This window comes from Engystomops pustulosus, chromosome 4 (genome assembly GCF_040894005.1).
Source record: "Engystomops pustulosus chromosome 4, aEngPut4.maternal, whole genome shotgun sequence".
Taxonomy (NCBI): Eukaryota; Metazoa; Chordata; class Amphibia; order Anura; family Leptodactylidae; genus Engystomops; species Engystomops pustulosus.
Window position 1 is genome coordinate 137,777,411 of NC_092414.1, and position 19,614 is coordinate 137,797,024.

General features: G+C 37.7%; 1 protein-coding gene across 7 annotated transcripts in view; it reads left to right on the top strand.

Annotated features, from left to right (window-relative positions):
* Positions 1-19,614, top strand: part of SHANK3 (SH3 and multiple ankyrin repeat domains 3) — a 249,639-nt gene that overhangs the window by 134,985 nt on the left and 95,040 nt on the right. For all 7 annotated transcript variants that reach the window (XM_072147633.1, XM_072147630.1, XM_072147634.1 and 4 more), the window contains one exon: positions 17,381-17,532. In XM_072147633.1, coding sequence (XP_072003734.1) covers positions 17,381-17,532 — 152 coding nt within the window. The remainder of the gene's footprint in view (positions 1-17,380; positions 17,533-19,614) is intronic.

A 19,614-nucleotide genomic window follows, 5' to 3' on the forward strand; every position in this document is an offset into this window, starting at 1 on the left:
TTTGTATTAGCAAATCCTTGTAAGGATTACCTCTATGTTGCCTTAATTACTTTCCTGCTAAGATATTCACATATTGGACCAGAACAATCACTGTATTGATTTTCGGAGCCTACAGCAACAACTATGCATGCTGATAGCCTTGATCTGACTTAGTCTATAGTAAAGCCCGCCTACAAATGTAAAAACCACCTTATGTAATAAAATATAATCTTCTTAATACACATAGATTAAAAGGTCAATATATAATATTAAGCAAAAAGATAAGGAAACACATAAAAGACAAAATCCTCAACCCACATGAATGCTTCCTCCACATATTCCCAAGAAAATATATACTAATCATAAGCACAGTAACATAAGAAGCGAATGTTGATTAATGAGAATATTAAAACATTTAAGACTTTTATGATTCTCATGTGATTCCCAGTGAACCCCTCCCTGACCAGGCATGAGATTACAGAACCACAATCCTGATGTGATCTGACGGATGACATTATTTCACAGGAATGTGTGATTTCTCCAGTCCTGTATTTTTCATCCGTATTTGCACATATGTCACCGTATCCGTACCATATCCATATAAAATACGGTGGGCTGGCAAATGATGGATGGCTGACTATTGGCTGCCTGACAGAATGCACCTCCCACTGGTTCTGGATACTGCACGTGTATATGGTAGCATACGGTGCACAACTGTATGCAAGGTGTATTTTATATGTTCCCATTGACTTCTATGGGGCACACGGAACAGAGATACATGTTGAAAATAGGACATGCTCTATATTTTTATACATCCCGCTCACAGTACGGTACAGTACGGTGGACAAGTCGGCCATGTACATGGATGGCCGTATTACCTATTGGAATGCATGGGGCTGTATGACTGCCGTGTATGCGGAAGTTTTAATACGTTCTCTACACTTTCATGTGTATGGGCCCTAAGTATGATACCAGCAGAATGTTTCTAAGTACTATTGAACCAGAGAAAGAGGAGTCTGAAGTGACACTCTTACCGCAGCCTTTAAACTTAACTCATTTTTGGCAAATGTGACTCTTCTCTGCTCATTATTACTTGACATTGGGGATTTTTTTATATGTATATGGGTGAGATTTCACATAAAAGAGGGAATATTAGAAGGGACAGTTCATGCCCTGGTAGTCTTATGGGATACAATCTGCTGACAGAATCCCTTTAGATATATTTTTTATACCAGGAATTTTCTTGCTTAAATTATAGCATTTCTTTTTTCCTTTTATAATGTCACATTTTAATGCATTTTTTTGGACACTTTAGTGGTGTACATAAATAATGCTAGTATTAACACATACCGTTCATACTGTGAACTCCTTAGCTGTCTTGTTGTTTTTGATTTCTGTTTATAAGTCTCTGGAGACATTCATGTAAAGGAAATCTTGTCAAGAAAATGACATGGGTCACAACCTTTAAATGTCATCAAAAATTTGTACGCAATTTAAAGCTAGATCTTAACCACTTAAGGACTAAGCTAATTTTCGGCCCTTAGGACAGAGCCCAATTTTTCAAATCTGCACGTGTCACGATATGCAATTATAATTTTGGAACGGTTTATCTTACCGAGTTTACTTTTTAGATTGTTTTCTCATAACATGTTGTAATGCTTTTAGTTGAAATACCTTGTACTTATTTGTAAAAAAAAATATGGAAATTTGGTGAAAATTTAGAAAAATGTTCGTATTTTTCTAAATTTCTAAATGGTTGCTAACTAACATTACCATATGTCTCCTTTATGCTGACATAATTTTTCATATGTTATTTCATTAGGATGTTTACAGTTCGAAAGGCAATTTTCCAAATTTTTAACTAAATTTCAGATTCAAGATTTTAAATTTCAGATTTTTAGAAGACAATTCATCTTTATAAGCGTTTCAAAGTTCTATTTGTTAGAAACTACACACAAATCGCCCCATTTTTAAAACTGCAAGCCTCAAATTATTCAAAACAGCCTTTGTTAAGCTTGTTAACACTTTAAGCATCTCACAAGAATTGAGACAAAATGGAAGTTCTATTTGAATTTTTTTAATTTTGACAATGTAATGATTATTTAGTCCTAAAATTTACACATTCATGCGGGTTAAAATGAGAAAACACATCTCAGATTTGCTGCGCCGGTTCTTACGAGTACAGCAATACCCCACATGTCAATGTAAACTACTTAAGGGGCGCACAGCAGAGCGCAAAACTGAAGGAGCCATTGAGCTTTTAGAGGACAGATTATAATGACGTTGTTTTCAGGTGCTATTTGAGAAGTTCCTGAGCTACGAGAACAGTGACCCCCCCCCCTCCACCCCTGTTACTGATCCTATTTTGGGAACTGCACCACCCAGAGAATTTATCAAGGGTTAGTTTGATCTCTTGATCTCGCAAGAGATGTTTTACATTGGCTTGTGCAAGTGAAAATCTTTTTCGAAGGGGTTAAAAAAGTAAATGCACCCCATAGTTTGTTACCCAGGTTCTCCAGGTTTGTTACCCAAAACTACACCAATTAACACATAAAAAAAGTTACCAGCTTTATTTCTCAGTTAAAAAGCCGATATATGATAGGCAGAAACACCGGGAAAAAATAGGGAAACAGAGCACAAGACTGGTGATCATCTGCAGCCACTGGTCACTGCACTACCGGGATTTCTTAGGGACTTTTAGCATTTTATCGGCCTGTTAGACAGTAAGGAGTGGAATGGTGAAGATTTGTGGCTTACATGTGATGTAGTAGGACTATATCCATCGTTGGTGCATAATATTGCACTACAAGCACTGGGTGATCATTTACATAAATATAGCAACTATGTTGATGCAACAAAAGAATTTATTATGATATCTGTCAATTATTTGTTGAAGTACAATTACTTTGAATTGCAAAATGGGAGGAGTGCATGTTATTCTCTCATGACAATCCCTTCCTCTCCCATATCAGTGGTATGGGCATTTTATAGACGACCTCCTCCTGGTGTGGGGGGGAATGGAGTCAGAGGCGATAAATTTTGTACAATATTCTAACTTGATATTGCATTGGAAGGTAATGACAAAATATCTATTAGTCCATATATCAAACCTATAGCCACCAATTCCATCTTAAGAGCAGATTCCTGGCATTTGAAACATATAATCAAAATTATACCCACTGGGGAATTAATACGGTATAAAAGAAACTGTTCTAGCGAGGATACCTTTCAAAAAGAAAAAAAAAAGCCTTTAATAAGACAAAAGACAGTATCCGTTTTGGATGTTAGACAGGGCAGATAAAATAGCTTCAAAATTTCCAAGGAACAGTCTGATTCATGAACACTCTAAAAGAAGTACAACTAAAAAGAAAAACAACAATTCCTTAGTGTTTTCTACTACATACAGTTCGGAATACCATCAAATAATAGGCATAATAAAAAAGCACATACCTCTTCTCAAAACAGATGACATCATATCCAAAATTTTACAAAATGATATCCAGTGTGTTGCAAAAAAAGCTCCAACACTAAGAACACAACTATCCCCTAGCCATTTTTGTAGTGGTGAAACCCTAAAGCACACTTGGCTTAGCACTACAGGATCATTTAAATGTGGACACGATATTTTTAAGTGTTGCAAACATGTTGTTCCAACTAAAACTTTTACATCATTTGTTACAGACCAGCAAATTAATATCAACTAATGTATAAATTGTAACACAACATACGTGGTTTATTTAATTTCATGTAATACATGTAGAGTCCAATATGTAGGCTGCACCACTAACTCCTTAAAGACAAGAATTAGGCAACATTTTTCTGACATTACAAATCAAAATGCAGTAAATATTTTGGCAGTTTCCAAACATTTTCGTGACACACACAAAAACGATACCAGTTCAATTACAGTTTGTGCTATTGAACGAGTATTGAAACCAAATGGAGGAGGCGATCACAAAAGAAAACTCTTAAACAGAAACTTTTTGGATTTTCTTTTTGAAAACTTGTATCCCATATGGTTTGAATAAAAACAAGATGTGATTTGTTTTTATTAGATATGTTAAGTCATATTCATGCGCATTGTTGTTTGTGGTATTCCTAACATCACCTATATATATATATTGACAATATTTTGATAAAAAGTGCATAAGTTATTTTTTATGTACAACCGCATTGATCTTTCAAGATCCACAGGAATACGGGAGATTCGATGATCCAAGTTGATTGGTCATGGATCTCACGTGCTCCTATAGGAGGGTCTTTTAAATGTGCTAGGTGGGATGTATATACTTTGTACATGATCAAGAGGGGTCTAGATGAATTTTCTTTAGAAAAAAATATCACAGGTTATTGGGGGGGAGGGGGAATGTTTGATCTGATTGGAGTTGAGGGACCTGCATCTGTTTCCAATCTTCTTTACTACGTATATGTCATGCTGTCCTTATCAATTTGTTTATATTAAGTGCCATGCGAATAAATTTTTAGACATACAAAGTACAGTGGTATTGGCGCGAAGCTAAATAGTAAAACATGAGAAATACGGTGTTGCTGGTACAAATAGTTGGTGACCTGCACTCAAACTACAATGTGGGTTACTAACAAAGTGGACCACTAGAACAATTAACAAAAATACAAGTACCGTATACCTGCACCAACCAAGATATGTAGAACAAAACACAGGGTAGATACCTATAACCAGTACCAATAGATTTGTCAAGTTCTGCCCCTGTATACACAACCTCAGGTTCTCTGATGACTAATAAAATTCACAGAGTGAGCTCAGAAGAAATCAAACCAAGACAAAGTATGGTATAATGTCTCAATCTCTGTGTACTGATGCCATGAAAGACTAGGCAGATGTGAGAAATTTGCGTCACAAAGGATTATACATTAAACACACAGCAATACTTCACAGCTGTGTGTCTAAAACGATACCACAAGGCAAGAAACAGATGTTAGTTAACCTCAGTAGTGGACCGTGTGTACAGACAATAGATATATGTTGGTACCTGTATGCAAATGATCGTGGCAGGCTCTTTCCTCTGGGATATGGCTGTAAGTCCAGAATCCAATGATGGACGATTCTTTTCTTTTGTTAGGTATATCCACACAAGGTTCTTGCAAATAATCTACTGCTGATTTGTTCACAAGTTAAGCGATGTTGCTGCACATGTAGTGAAGCCCCGGCCGACGGCTAACACTCCGTACACAGTCCTGGAAACATCACCACACGAAACTTACCGGGTCTGTGAACGGAGTGCTAGCCTCCGGGTCTTCACTCCATTTAATAGGTATCTATTGCTGCATAACTCTGTCTTTTGTTCTACATATCTTGGTTGGTGCAGGTATACTTGTTTTTTTGTTTATTATTAGGGAATATAGGGATTTACCCCACTGCCCATATTTGGACAATAACATCAATGGGGAAAAACCCTTTACATCAACAGCAGCTAATGTATCATTACAACGGTAAACAATAATGAGGTCTGATTGCAGCCTAGTCCATAGTGTAAGTCCATCCCAATCACTGGGACAAACTAATCTGTATTTCTTAAAGCAACTCAAAATATGTGGATATATGTTTCGTAAACAATCGGCTATTCACAGTGTTGCAAGGAGTAGGTACCTCACTAATATGACATTGATGGCGTATCAAAATCCTCAAAGACCTCTTGAATTAAGTGGAGGAGAGTAACTCATAACAGTGACAAATGTTTTTTTACCATCCAAAGTCAGGGTAAGGGAGTAGACAATGGCAGAAATAGGGTCACAGTATTAACCCGAAACCATGTCGTGTTAACATAGACGTGTAAATAGGATCATGTTAAGGCCTGATGCCGGATGAAAATGACGGGTGCTTGTGTGGAGGTAACACACATTCTCTGCACACAGTTGCGTGCAGACGACCTAAACTATATTTAATATAAGCTTGTGTTACAAAAATACTTTGAAAAACACAAATTCAAAACTTCAAACTTGGATACTACTGTATGTTGTTTTTTTCTGTTTTCAGTTTTTTGTCTCTCTTTTTATTTGCTGTCTATTTCCCTTCTGGGATGTGTTATTACTCTTCACTGTTATATTTCTAATGTGTAGCTACATAAGTCAGGATACATTTGGCTCCAGGACTGTGTACAAGTACCCCAGCATTTCACCCTGTCATACTGTTCTTACAGATTATTCTGTTTTTCTGGATGAGCTAGTATATTTGCACATGTTGCCTCACTTAGAAAAGCAGTGATAATGTGACAGTGTGAAGGCTCTGAGTTTGCAAGGTTTTTTTAGTAGGGTACTTTTTTAGAAAATAAATGTTTGTTCCATTTTGCAAGGTTACACATTCCTTCTAGCATGTTGTAACATTATATAAGTATGGCAGCGTCTTATTATAAGAGATTGTAGTAGTTACACATGCACATAATATTCATGATATCAGGTACTATTTGCTCTGAATTTAGGATCATTTTAGATTAACTTTGTGTATTTTAACAGTAAATAAGTTATGTAATATATTTTTATCAGCAACTTTACTGAGATTTCCCATTTATGACCATGTAAAAGGCTTAATGATAAATAAATAATGACAGCAAGGATAAAAGATTGTCAACATACAGTAGGTCACGTCTATACATATTTTATGAGTTTAATTATTTTACTGAATGTTCCAGATTGTTTTCGTATCATATACTTAGGAAACCCAGCAATGTAAACCACTAATGTTGCAAGAGGAGGGTGTGAAGCACTCCTGCACAGTGATCCTATACCTCACCACAAAAGAAAAATATATCATATACTTAAAGGAAATCTACCATCATAATCCATCATGATAAATCGGGGAAATGTATAGATCCAGGCACTGTGACTGTAGTAATCTTCTTATATTTGTCATCCAAGGTCTCCTTCCTTCTAAAATCAATTAGTAAAATACGCTAATACGCTAAAACTTTTAGAAAGCTTTAATGGAATTATCAGTAAAAGGAAGGGCAACACTCTTTACATTATACATATAAAATCATCCCAAATGAATGCATAACATTCATAGATACAATCATGCATGTTGAGCTCATGTCTTTTCACACTTAACATGTATGAAACAAGTGTTGTCAAGGTTCATTTTCAATTCTTCATTGGAATAATATCCTTCACCTTGGAATGTGGCTAAGGCTTGGAAACCTTGAAAGAAAATGCATAGCAAGGCAAGCAGCCTGCATTTATTTTCTCATTAAATAGTATGAAAGAGAGTTACTGTAAAAATCCTTTTTGGTCTAAATATCCTTTCCTCCCTGGCCCTTCACACAGTTCTTTGAAAGAATAGAGTATGTTACAAATCTCAATATTGTTCACACATATATTTATGTATATAAATGGGACCACTCTTACTTGATTTCCAAGGATAGGAAACAATCTTTAACAGAATGCCCTAAATGTAGAAGGTTAGAATATTACAGTTCAGATGTATTACTGCTCCATTCTGTACTCCATTCTATCCGGTTTTGTTCTCACTGTATCACTGTATGTATCCTGTTTCAAATATTAGGCAACCATTATGGCATTTTTGTCAGATGCTACAATATGTTTTTCTCATGTAGAAACAAAGCCAAATAAACTGTACCATGACCATTCACTGTGCGCCTGGCAGAGAACCTTATCTTCAAGGAGAATGTCAAAGAGCAAGAAGAGCTGATCCGATTTATATTTGGATTAATATAAAAGGATTCAGTATAACTTCTCAATTATCCATTGGAATCTCAGATTTTTCTATATTGAGAAGTCAGGGGGATGGTCCTATCAGTGATTGACTGCTATCTCCACAGGCACAGTTATAGATGGAAAGCTGTCAATCACTTACATGACCATTTCAACACAGAAAAAGAAGACTTTTTCCACTAACCTATCAATCTCTACATGCTGCTTGCAGAATAGACTGTGTTTACCATGTGAGTAATTCCGGAAAAGTGACCAGCCACAACTGAACTCCATTTCACAAAATTTAATAATAATTCCTTTATTTATATAGCACACACAGATTAAGCATCTCTGCACAGAGCTTGCCAAATCAGCCCCTGTCCCCATGGAGCTCACAATCTAATCAACATATACTTACTTTTATATCAAGATTAAAGGTGTGTGGGTACACCACTCCAAAACATGAGGATTTCTTCTAAAGCCTTAGTAACTATTTAGTAACTTTTGTACAATCTTGATTTATACCTCTAGGTCTTTTTTACACACCCCATGTTCATTGACCTTAGAATCCTGATCATGTTTACGAATGAAAGGTCTATTTTTCTTTTTTATTGGATTTCATTATACACATTACTTTTACCTATAATAAATACAGTGTTGTCATTACTAATATTAATTGCAATGTCAACTTTTTCTATACATTATCTCAATACGTTGTCGGCATTGCCATTACTATACACTCTAATCAATACAATTTGGCATTAACTTAATACATTGTTGATGTTACGCTTGTTAAATACAATGTAAAAAACACCATATTGCTAACCTATGTCTACATTACTTACAGTTTCTTTTCCACAACTGCAATATTTCTTGTACTGATTACAATATTGACATTTCCCATACTTTACTGATTAAATTGAAGACAATGTAAACCTTAAATCTAGAAACTTACATTGTGAACTTGACCCAGCTGTTTTGAGACACTTGTTGCATTGAATAGAGCTGACCAGTGCCTCGCTGCAATGCTTTTATCTAGCTGAAATAAAAAATGTATGCCTTTAAAGTTGGGTTGCCATGGCAACAAAACAGCTGTCGTTTAATAGAGCTTACATTATACAGAATATTCATGTTAGATACATGTTGTAAATTAATCCATGTAATGCCTGGCCTTTATTATAGATCACAGTTCTTATTTTTCAGAGCTTTGAAAATAGATGAATTTTATAGATGATTAGATGATTGTGCCTTGTGCTGTAAGCATGTATTTTGCTTGGTCTCCCCTACCTATTAATTTAGCTTGGGTCACAAACCTAATATGCAATGGTTTCCCAAGGTGTGCTAGTCATATCAAATAGTGAAACCTCAATTTCTGTTAACTTTCCAGACTCTAACCTGGGGTTTGAAACTACTACTGGCTTTGGCTCAAAGATCTGAACAAACATACAAATAAAAAGATGTTTATCATGAGGAGAAATTTTAGAGTCAGTTTTGTTGGAGTCTGCTTCGGTATAATTATTACATTTAAAAAATGTTTTCAAATCTGTAAGAAGATGTAAGGCACCCTGCACACAAACATGTTTAGTCAAGGACCTGGTCAGATATTATGGACTGAGCACAGTTTAGTGGATGGGAATCCTTGCATCATATAATGCATCATAGTAATATATGATGCAAGGACTCTGTGTCTGCTGGCCGCACGGAAGCAGCATTATAAAGTAAACCTACCACCACGGATCTACCCATTAAGGTAGATCCGCTGGCAGGTTCTTCTAATGTATAGTAGTATAGCCCTTTTTAGGGCTAATTCTTTCATGGCCTAGAAATTTTATAAATTTAAATTCGCAATATGCAAATTTCCTAAAGAGGCTACTGGGGAGTGGAGCAGCCGGAGCTGAGGCTACGCAGCGCAGCTACTCCACGCCCCAGTAGCCTCTTGCATTCCGCCTACCAATGCATCTACAGCGCAAAACTACGAGGAGCTGCGCACACTCGTCTGTAAAGCCAGGTTCTGTCCATGCACAGAACACAGGTCGCCGGCTGCACAGTCCCGGCTCTGCAGCCGGAGCTACTATGAATGCGCAGAACCCAGCTTCGTAGGTGTAGGCTGAAGTTTGTTAGGCGGAACGCAGGAGGCTACTGGGACGTGGAGTAGCAGCATTGTGCAGCCTGTGTAAACTGTGCAGCATCTGTTAACTATTGCAGTTCTGGTTGCGGCTCTTCGGCTGGCAGATGTGAAATCATTTCATTATATATTTTTATCTTTATAATGCAAGGACAACCAGGAACTGCACTACATGCAGTCCGTGGGATCGTGTCCCCATACAGGAGCCCTAATACAGCCCCCCTCAGCACTTCCAACACTCTTTGAAATGATATTATGTGGGATAACAGCCAGATCATGTCTAAGGAACAGACTCCTAAATGTAGGCAGCAGCGTTACCATGTACAGTACAGTGTACGTAACTGCTTTAGCAAAATGAGAGTATAGAGACTACTGTAGGTCAGGAAGTTGGAAGAAAACTTAAATGGATATTCCTGGAACAAACGTAAATACCGTAATATAAGCTAATATGTAAGTAGTTGTTATTTAAAATATTGCTTCCCTTAGCAGAAAATGCTGTGGACATACACTGTAATTAAGAATTTTAATGCTCTTTAATCAGTCCATTGATTTGTCCAGTGTGCCAGTGAAGCAGACACAGGATAGAAGATGGCTACCGGTGACATGTCCACATCTTATGTCGTGCACCATCGTGGGCAGGTCATGTGATCACCAATATGTTTGACTGTAGTTTGATCTCACCAGGGGGCAGGGCTTATCACAGTTATGGGGTGGGCCATCATCAGGGAGCGGAGAAGTCTCACATATATGCTGGGATATGCTGGGATATATGTGGGATAGAAGGGATGCATTTCCATAGGGCTATGTTTGAAGGATTCAGGAAGTCTCTTATATGTAGTACTTTGCTGGTTGGTGGATTTAAATGGCTTGTGGCAGATTTGAAAAACATATTTTCTACCTTCCATAAAAAGCAGCTCAGCTACATTACATTTTCCACAGCTGAGCTGCAATATCAGCACAAACTGTAGCCAGGTTTGGAGCAGTTTGTGGAAGAAATCAGCCATGCCAGACAGAACCTTTAAAAGAAGGAGAGTGTATTTTTTTTACATTGAATTGCATGTTGGAGGGGAGGCATGGCTTTTACTGGATGAGGATTTACATGGAGACAATCAGTACATGATAAAGGGGGGGGGGGTGTATCATGTGCTGGTGCATGGTATGCTAAAGTATGTGACACATCCATTATAGCCAGTGTTGTGGTGAGACGCCATCTCAGTGTGGCAAAGAACCACATTTACTAAAAACAGAGTCAGGAATTGTGGCACCCATTCTTCATAAATCTGGCACTCACTGCACTGCCTCAACAGAGTGCACCAACTTTTTTTTTGGTGCATCTTTAACAAGGGGTGTGCTTCACACTTCTATCGGACTCTGCTTGATAAATGTGCTGCACTGTACACTTCAGTGACAAAATTTGTGTTATATGAAGAATAGTGCAAAGGTCTCCTGTAGGTACCTCTACCTTGGCTGCCACTGCGGACTAGTAGCAACGGTGGAATGACCTGGGGGCACCCCACCACAGCAAGACCATCCCTCTTTGCGGTGGGCTCCGGTGAAGACCAGGTGCCACTTAGATTCCAGTCCCAGGTGTCGGCTATTACCACCTCACGTGGTGGTCCAGCAGATCCACAGATTCCGAGCCCTGACAAATCTTATTTTTGTACAGGTTTTCATTTTTGTAACATTATAAAACCTATACAAATTTATTATCTCCGTTATCATACTGATCCAAAGAATGAAGTAAACATGTCATTTTGGGCACACAGTGAAAGCCGAAAAATCCAAGCCCACAAGAAAATAGAGCAAATGCATTTTTTCATAATTTTCAAGGCATTTTGAATTTTTTTCCCTGCTTCCCAGTACACGGTATGGGATAATAAATACTGTCACTATGAATTGCAATTTGTTATGCAGAAAACTAGCCCATACACAGCTCTTTACATGGAAAAATAAAAAAGATATAGATATTGAAGGTGGGGAGTGAAAAATTAAAACGCAAAAACGAAAAAGGGCCTGGTCCTTAAGGGGTTAAAGAAACTGCACCTCTCAACATATGTAAAACTATGTTTACAACATTTTTTAACCTTAAAGAGTTTCACAGGGGTCTAAACAAAATGGAGATTCAATTTTAAAATGTTAATTTTTTTGGCTAAATTAATGTAGTTTTCAAAAAATGTACACATTCACAGTGGATAAAATATCAAAACACTCAAAGTTTGATGTCCAATTTCTCCCCAGTATGCAATTACCCCATATGTGATGGTAAACTGCTATATGGGCACAGGGCTATACAATCTTTGTATTTCTTTTGGCCAAATGAAGGTTTTTTTTTTGCGGGATGAGATGTACTTTGGAAATACTTCATTTTAGGACACTTTAGCTTATTGATGAAATTTCATTAACTGTTTAATGTGTGGAGAAAAAGAAAATCATCAATTCTTGTTTCAGATTTTTGGCGGCAATTCACTGTACAATACAAATAATATATAATTTTTAGACAATTATGGCAATACCTCATTTATATATATTTTTTTATATTTCTCAAACTTGAAGAAAAACTAAAATAGATAAAATCGCATTTGTTTTAGCATTGCCATTTTTTCAGAGGCATAACTTTAATGTTTTTCAGTAGACAGATCATGTTGTGGGCTTAATTGTTGCATGACAACTTGCTCTTTTTAGTTGTACAATTTTAGTGCTTTTAACGTTTTCTTATCACTTTTAAGAACATTTTTTGTGAATAGATATGAGGAAAATTTAACATTCTGGCAAGTTTTGGGGATTTTTTTCAGGTGTTCAGCAAGCAGATCCAATAATGTTTCTAATTAATTGTACAGCATTGTTATAGATGCAGTGATACCAAATATGCAGGAGGCTTTGTGATTTTGTGTTTTTTTCTAGAAATGTATATGTAATGCTGGTTATTTAGGGACTTTACTTATTTTATAAGAAAAAATATTTTAATTACTATTTTTATTTATTTTTTTAACTCTAATCACTTGTTTATGCTCTCATGCACATAACATACTACAATACAATTATATTGCAGTGTGTGATGTAACTCAATGAGCATGCATTTCATGCTCTGTGACTCATAGTTGGGCCCTGTCTGGAGGCTGGGCCTAACATGAGGTAGATCCGAGCACTCTTCGGAGCACTCGTCGCTGCTGTAGGAGGATCTGCCCCCCCCTCATCCCATTAGGTAGCATGGTGGGGTCTGATCAACAGAAAGAGTGGCCACATAACCTTTACTCACCACCGTCAATCTTGACCATGGTTTCTAAGGGGTTAGCACCCACAATCTGAGGAATCTACAATTGCAGGTGTCATAGCAGGTCAATATGCAGCTGACACCCGTTCTGTATACTGCTGGCTTCACTCATTAGCCAGCACCATAACGCAGTCCATAATAGTACGGCGGCACGTGTCGGAGTATTAAGTGATATCAGTGAAGCAGTTGTTGCTTCCCATCAGTCTGTAAAGGTTTAATAAGACCATTTTCCAATAATTTGAAGTACATCATTCTACATCAAGACAAATCATTTTGTAGCAAACTGTCTTGAGAAGTTGCTTTAAGGTCAGACCGTTCTGTGTAGAGAGATTGTAAAAGACCCAAGAGGTACACCTCAGACTCAGATCTCAGTGAGCATGTTAAATATCCTCATCCATAAGTACAATAAAATAAATACTGAACAAGCATTGGGGAGAGAAAGTCTCTTCTTTCCAAAAAGAACATGGCATCCTCTCTCAAGTTTGCAAAGTTGCATCTAAACAAACTACAAAACTAATGAGACCCAAGTGGAAATATTTTACCATAAAGCACATCACCAAACAGCATGTCAGCACAATTATTTAATGCTAGCTGTCAAACTAAGTAATGGAGTGATAATTTGGACTTGTTTGTTCACTCCAGAACCTGGCCACCTTGATATTTTTTGAACCGACTATGAACTCCATTGTATACTAATGTAGATTCAGATGTTAAAGGAAATCTACCAAAATGATGCAGTGAACTCCGTTGTATACCAATGTAGTAGATTCAGATGTTAAGCCATCTATCCAACTGCTGAAGCTTGTCCAAAACTGGGTCATACAACTGGACAATGATCCCAAGCACACCGCTAAATCTACAACAGTTGAAAGGAAACTTGTTTGATATCTTACTGCTACATAAACTATTTTCTCAAATAATACAATTAAAAATGTTTGTCGACAAGACACTTCTGTCTGAGACCGCAGGAAATGCTCCCTGTCTCTTCTGTGTTATGGGCAGCCTCCTCTCAGCACTCCCACTGCTCCCAAGATCCCTGTACGTTTTACAGGGAACTTTTGTAATGTGTTTTTCTCAGGATTTGAAATGAAGATGTTCAGGGATATAGAACTGGTATTGAGGCTTTTAGGCTAAGAACATTTTTATTCTAATTCTAGATACCAAGGGTCCCAAATTCAAACCCCTTTTGACACACCTTATAAAAATTGCCTGTGAGATTTATATGGATTTCAGGAGCAGCACAAGAGACTTTCCTCCAACACAGAAAGGCAAAGGAGCATTTCCTACTGTTTCAGTGAGAATATGCAGCACTACAAAGTAACGTGAAGCAGGGTGAATCTTTATTCCATGGTTTTCGGATTTCGGTATCAATACAATACAATGAAAAAGCCCATGTCCGAACAATGCATAGTTATAAAAATAGCTTTTATTTAAAATTTTTAGAATTCGAAATAAAAGCTATGTTTTATAACAATGCAATGTGCGGACGTAGGCTTTTGTAACTACTACGGTAGTTTATTGCAATGCAATGGAAAATAAACACCTTATTTGTTTAAGGCAATATTTAATAGTTTCGTGTCAAACCACCTTTTTCAAGCATGTCGTTTGACATTGACATTGAAACGTCGCACCATGGAATACAGATTCACCCCGCTGAACTTCGGCGTGCTGCCTATTCCTTGAATTAACTATTGGGGACCCACGCCACGGTTATATCTGTTATTGTAATATGATATATTTATTGACTATCGCAGTATTTTTTTTAAAATAATATAAAAAAAGACTTACAAAACTCCCTCATATTTCAAAACATTTTACATTTTTTATAATGTTTACTGGTGATTTTTAGATGTAATTTTGTCCATGTTTGATTAACGTGTTTATAGCATACAGTTTTAGAAAATGGCATCAAAACTTCCATACCTTTGTATAGTATAGTACATAGTATGCTGTCTTTGGAAAAAATCCACTTTCTTCCAAAAATGCTGTGTGTGAACTTATTTTTTTCTGTCCACAGCTTTTTTAGGTTTAGTGATAAGATTCAGCAGAAAAGCCCTACAGGCAGTATTTCAAAATATAGATACATCCATATATTATCAATAGCTTATGTCTATTGCATCAGTCTATTGTAGTCATTATTATCACATTCGCATTTGACCCATATACATCTGAGAACTGTCTCAGCAGAAAAACTATTGAGATGAGGAGGCACTACCCTTATAAGGCTATGCTCATTTTGGCATCATAACTAAAGTTAAAAGTTAAAATCCCATAAGAAAATGAGGTCACTAATGATGCTTCCAATAGAGATCTACTTTTTTAATCTGAAGAGCATGCTATTCACATTGATATTGTATATGTAGATGCAGATGTATATCAGCTCTTTTTAAATAGAACAATGTAGTATAAGCTTATAATGGTTTAATATGACTTATATCATATTTGATATAATGCTGATTCCTATCTTTGGTTGGTAATTTTTTTTCCTTTTTGTCTTGTAGCACTCTAGGGATATTGCATTGCACCCTCACAGATCATTGAAACAATAGTATCCCCTCTGTTTGAAAGCTCCAATATCTACATTCTCCTCTGTAGGTCCACAACATACTTTTAAAAGTATGTTGAATATATTGACAAAACAGGCTAATGTGACCTGTTTGTTATCTATTCAATGTCACTTCACATAAGCACATCCTCATGAGCAGCATACTTATACAGTATTTCATTATCTCACTAAGACATAGACTATGATACAGTCAAAGAGCTCCATGTACAAGGTTTCCTTATATTCCTAGCATCATACGAAGACATCTCTGCACGAGTGCAGTTCACATGTGCAAGCCCTGACTCAGTCTCATATGGAGTGGTCTCTCTGTTTGTAGGCAGTCTCTTTCTGTCACACATTTTGCATTAATATTCAGCTCCCATCACACTCTCTCTGCAGTAATTCAAAATCTGTCAGGCAGCCGAGAGAGGAGGGAGAGGGAGCGAGAGTCAGAGGGAGGGAGGTAAGAGTGAGGGGAAGAGAGAAGGGACAAAATGTGTTTGAGAGGGAATAAAATGAATGATGAACATATCCATTTATGTGAAATAGTGGTTACATTTTGGAGCAAAAATGCTGAGTTGTAAAACATGCAACATAAATGATGAAAATGATAATGAAAGACATGGAGAAGAGACTGAGAATGTTACTAGAGAACAGAACAGGTTATGAAAAAGACAGAATCCAGGGAAAAGTTATATATTTATATAAGTAAATATGGGTGTATATATCAAAAGGACAGAATTGATTAATATAGAGAGAAAGAATGTGCTTGGTCAAGAGGAGTTGGGAATGTGGGTTCTATCAACAACGAGCATCAAAAAGATTAGGTGAGGCATAGAGTAGAGGAGGAGAAAGATGCTGTGAGAGGTTAATCAGGGAGGAATGGAAGTGAGAGAGAGGCCACAGAGATAAGACCAGTGATAGACGATGAAGGGCTGTCTATTGATCAAGGTGAAGATTGGTGAGTGTGGGAGGGGGGTTAGCAGGTCTGGGGATTGTAGGACACTGGGGGGGGGGGAAAGCATGAATGGACAACCCCCCCCTTCTCCTCCCCCTGTCCTCCCTCTTCACTCTCCCCCTCCTCTGCTGCTGACAGTTTAACTGAAACGGCAAAAGAACAGGGAGAACTGCAGACAGCCGTGCTTCCCCTCAGCTTCTTCAACCATTCCTTTGACAGTCTCACCATCCCTTGATCTCCCCAGCTCCTTACGTTTTTTGCATTCCTGTCTTGCTTCTCTCCCCATATCTTCATTTATTTCCCGTCCATTCCTCATGATTGCTCTTCCTCTGCCCTTTCCACTCTCCTTTGGATTGCTACTCCCCATCCTTCACTATAGTCACTATATGTCTGAATAGTCCTTCTATATCTCAATTTCCTCTCTTGTTTTTTTCCCTCCATCTTCTCCTGTACAACAAACACCTTCCCTTCCTTATTGCTTTGTTTTTTTCTCCACGTAGCTTTATTGATTTAGCTTTGAATTCGGTAGGCTGGGTGGAGGGGAGAGTTGATTTAAGGACAAGCAAAGTAGCCCTTTTTAAGGTGGGGAAATTGCATTGAAGGAGAGAAGGCCTGAAAAGGGTTTTATGAACACTATGAAATTGGTGGAGTGTCTGTGGTCCAGTATGGTGGTCTGGGAGCCAATGACAAGTGTTGAGGGGTATCACTCACCCACAAAGTTGAGATGTCAGTGAAAGTTTGGAGAAGTTGTGAGCTACTGGCTACCCACATGGCACGCGCACATCCACTCAGCACCATCACCTATGTGTTTGTTTACAGCCCCGGGCCCCTGGATACGAGGAGCACCGGGCCTCGGGGGCCCAAAAGAAAACTGTACAGCGCGGTACCTGGGAGAACATTCATAGCAGTGAAGTCATATGAACCACAAGGACCTGGAGAAATCCAACTCAACAGAGGGGAGAGAGTGAAGGGTGAGTGTAAGACTGAGTGTAAGACATTTCATAGTTTGGTAGCCCATGACATACAGTAGCAATAGACAGTTTTTGCAATGTTTCATACATCAGACTGCATTAAAAAAGAATTCCCACGTGTGAAGTTTGTCATATTGACATATAACTATAACTATATCATCCGGTGAAGTATAGTGCATGAAAATGATAAATCACGCCTGCACACTTAATAACAATCTGAAATATACATGCCAGGGTTCTTGGATGAACTGCATGACTTACAATATATGTTACAAGATGTGTCAGATGTGTAACCAAAGCCCCATCTCCTCTCCTGTGAGTTATGTGTGTCACAGGAACCCTTTGAGTTGTATGTTATATTGGAATTCCACCCTACCACCTCTACAGCGTGTATTCCAGAACCTTAACCATGTGTTTATCTGAGAGGTGTGTGAGGTGACATACAGCCTTTACTACAAGCTAACCTGTCTTGTGTATTATAAATGATGATGAGTCACATCAGAACTTGAGTCTCATCTACTGGCATCATGTTATAGAGTAAAAAGAGAAAAGCATATTTATATATAGTTTACTATAAATTCTCATTTATACAGGCAAAACTCTGCTCATGTTAGGTATAGAAGTCCAGTGGTAGTCCTACTCAGGCATTAACCATGTTCACTATATGTCTAACCAGAGCCAGGCAGCCGCTAATAAAGCAAATACAATGATGGGGTGTATCAAGAGAGCTATAGATTCTCATGATAAGGACATAGTTTGCCCAGTGTATAAAAAGGATATCGTAGAACTGGAATGGGTGCAGAGGAGAGCAACAAAGATTATTAGGGCAATGGGGGGACTAGAATATAATAATAATAGATTGGGGTTATTCAGCTCAGAAGAAGACAACTAATGGGAAACCTCATTACAATGTACAAATACCTGAATGGACAGTACAAGAATCTCTCCAAAGATCTTTTTATACCTAGGCCTGTGACCAGGACAAGGGGGCATCCTCTACGCTTACAGGAGAGGAGACCTATTAGACCTCTGTGACCAGTGGTGATGCTGTTAATTTACTGAACTTTATCCCCAGGTTACCATGATTAACTATAAGGGTCATGAGTGATGTCTGCAATTAAGCTTTAGTGTTAATCCCTGTTACCATTTTTTAAGCAATAATTTGTCTGAAGTTACAAATATAAATGTTCCAGCTTACATACAAATTCAACTTCAGGACAAACCTACGGAACCTATCCTGTACGTAACCCAGGGACTGCCCATATTTATTTATGTAATCTCCGCTTATTCTACCCATTGTATGATACTTATCTTTGCATAGAACCTTGTACAGGGAAGCCTGTCAGAAACTGAGTAGAACCACCCACTGGACTCCTAAGCCTACAAGAAGCAGAGATACTCATGAATAAATGAGGAGTTATACTCAATTTCTTCCCAATTAAACTGTATGTTAACCTTGTTAGCTCCTACTGCTCTGTAACATGTTGCCTGAAGACTGTGGAATCTCTGCTTTAGATAATATTTTTCTTAATATGACTATGGGTGAATGTAAAAAAATAAAGCTGTTGTCAGTGTGTATAAAAGTCTGTATTTACAGTTGTTCCCAATTTCCACTGTTTCAGGAAAGCAAGTGTGTTGTGTAAATATCTGCTTATATATACAAAAACATACATAAATGTGCAGATACATATATCTATATAAGTCTACTTGATCTTGGGACACAGCTACAGTCTGGGAGTTCAGCATCAGCTTTAAAACATTTTCTTAGCATTTACCATATTTTCTGGACTATAAGGCACACAAAAAATCCTTTGATTTTCTCTGAAATCAAAGGTGCGCCTTATAGTCCAGTGCGCCTTGTATATGAACCGTACTTACAAACAACAGCTGCCTTGAACTGTGGACAGGTCTGCCACCTGCTGGTCATTTATCCTTATAATCAGGTGCGCCTTATATATGAACCTAGGCGTTTTAGCAGGCATTTATTGATGGTGCGCCTTAAAGTACGGTGCGCCTTATAGTCCATAAAATACGGTAAGAGTGGAAGGAGCCTACCTCTGGCACTCATAGGCTCCCCACAAT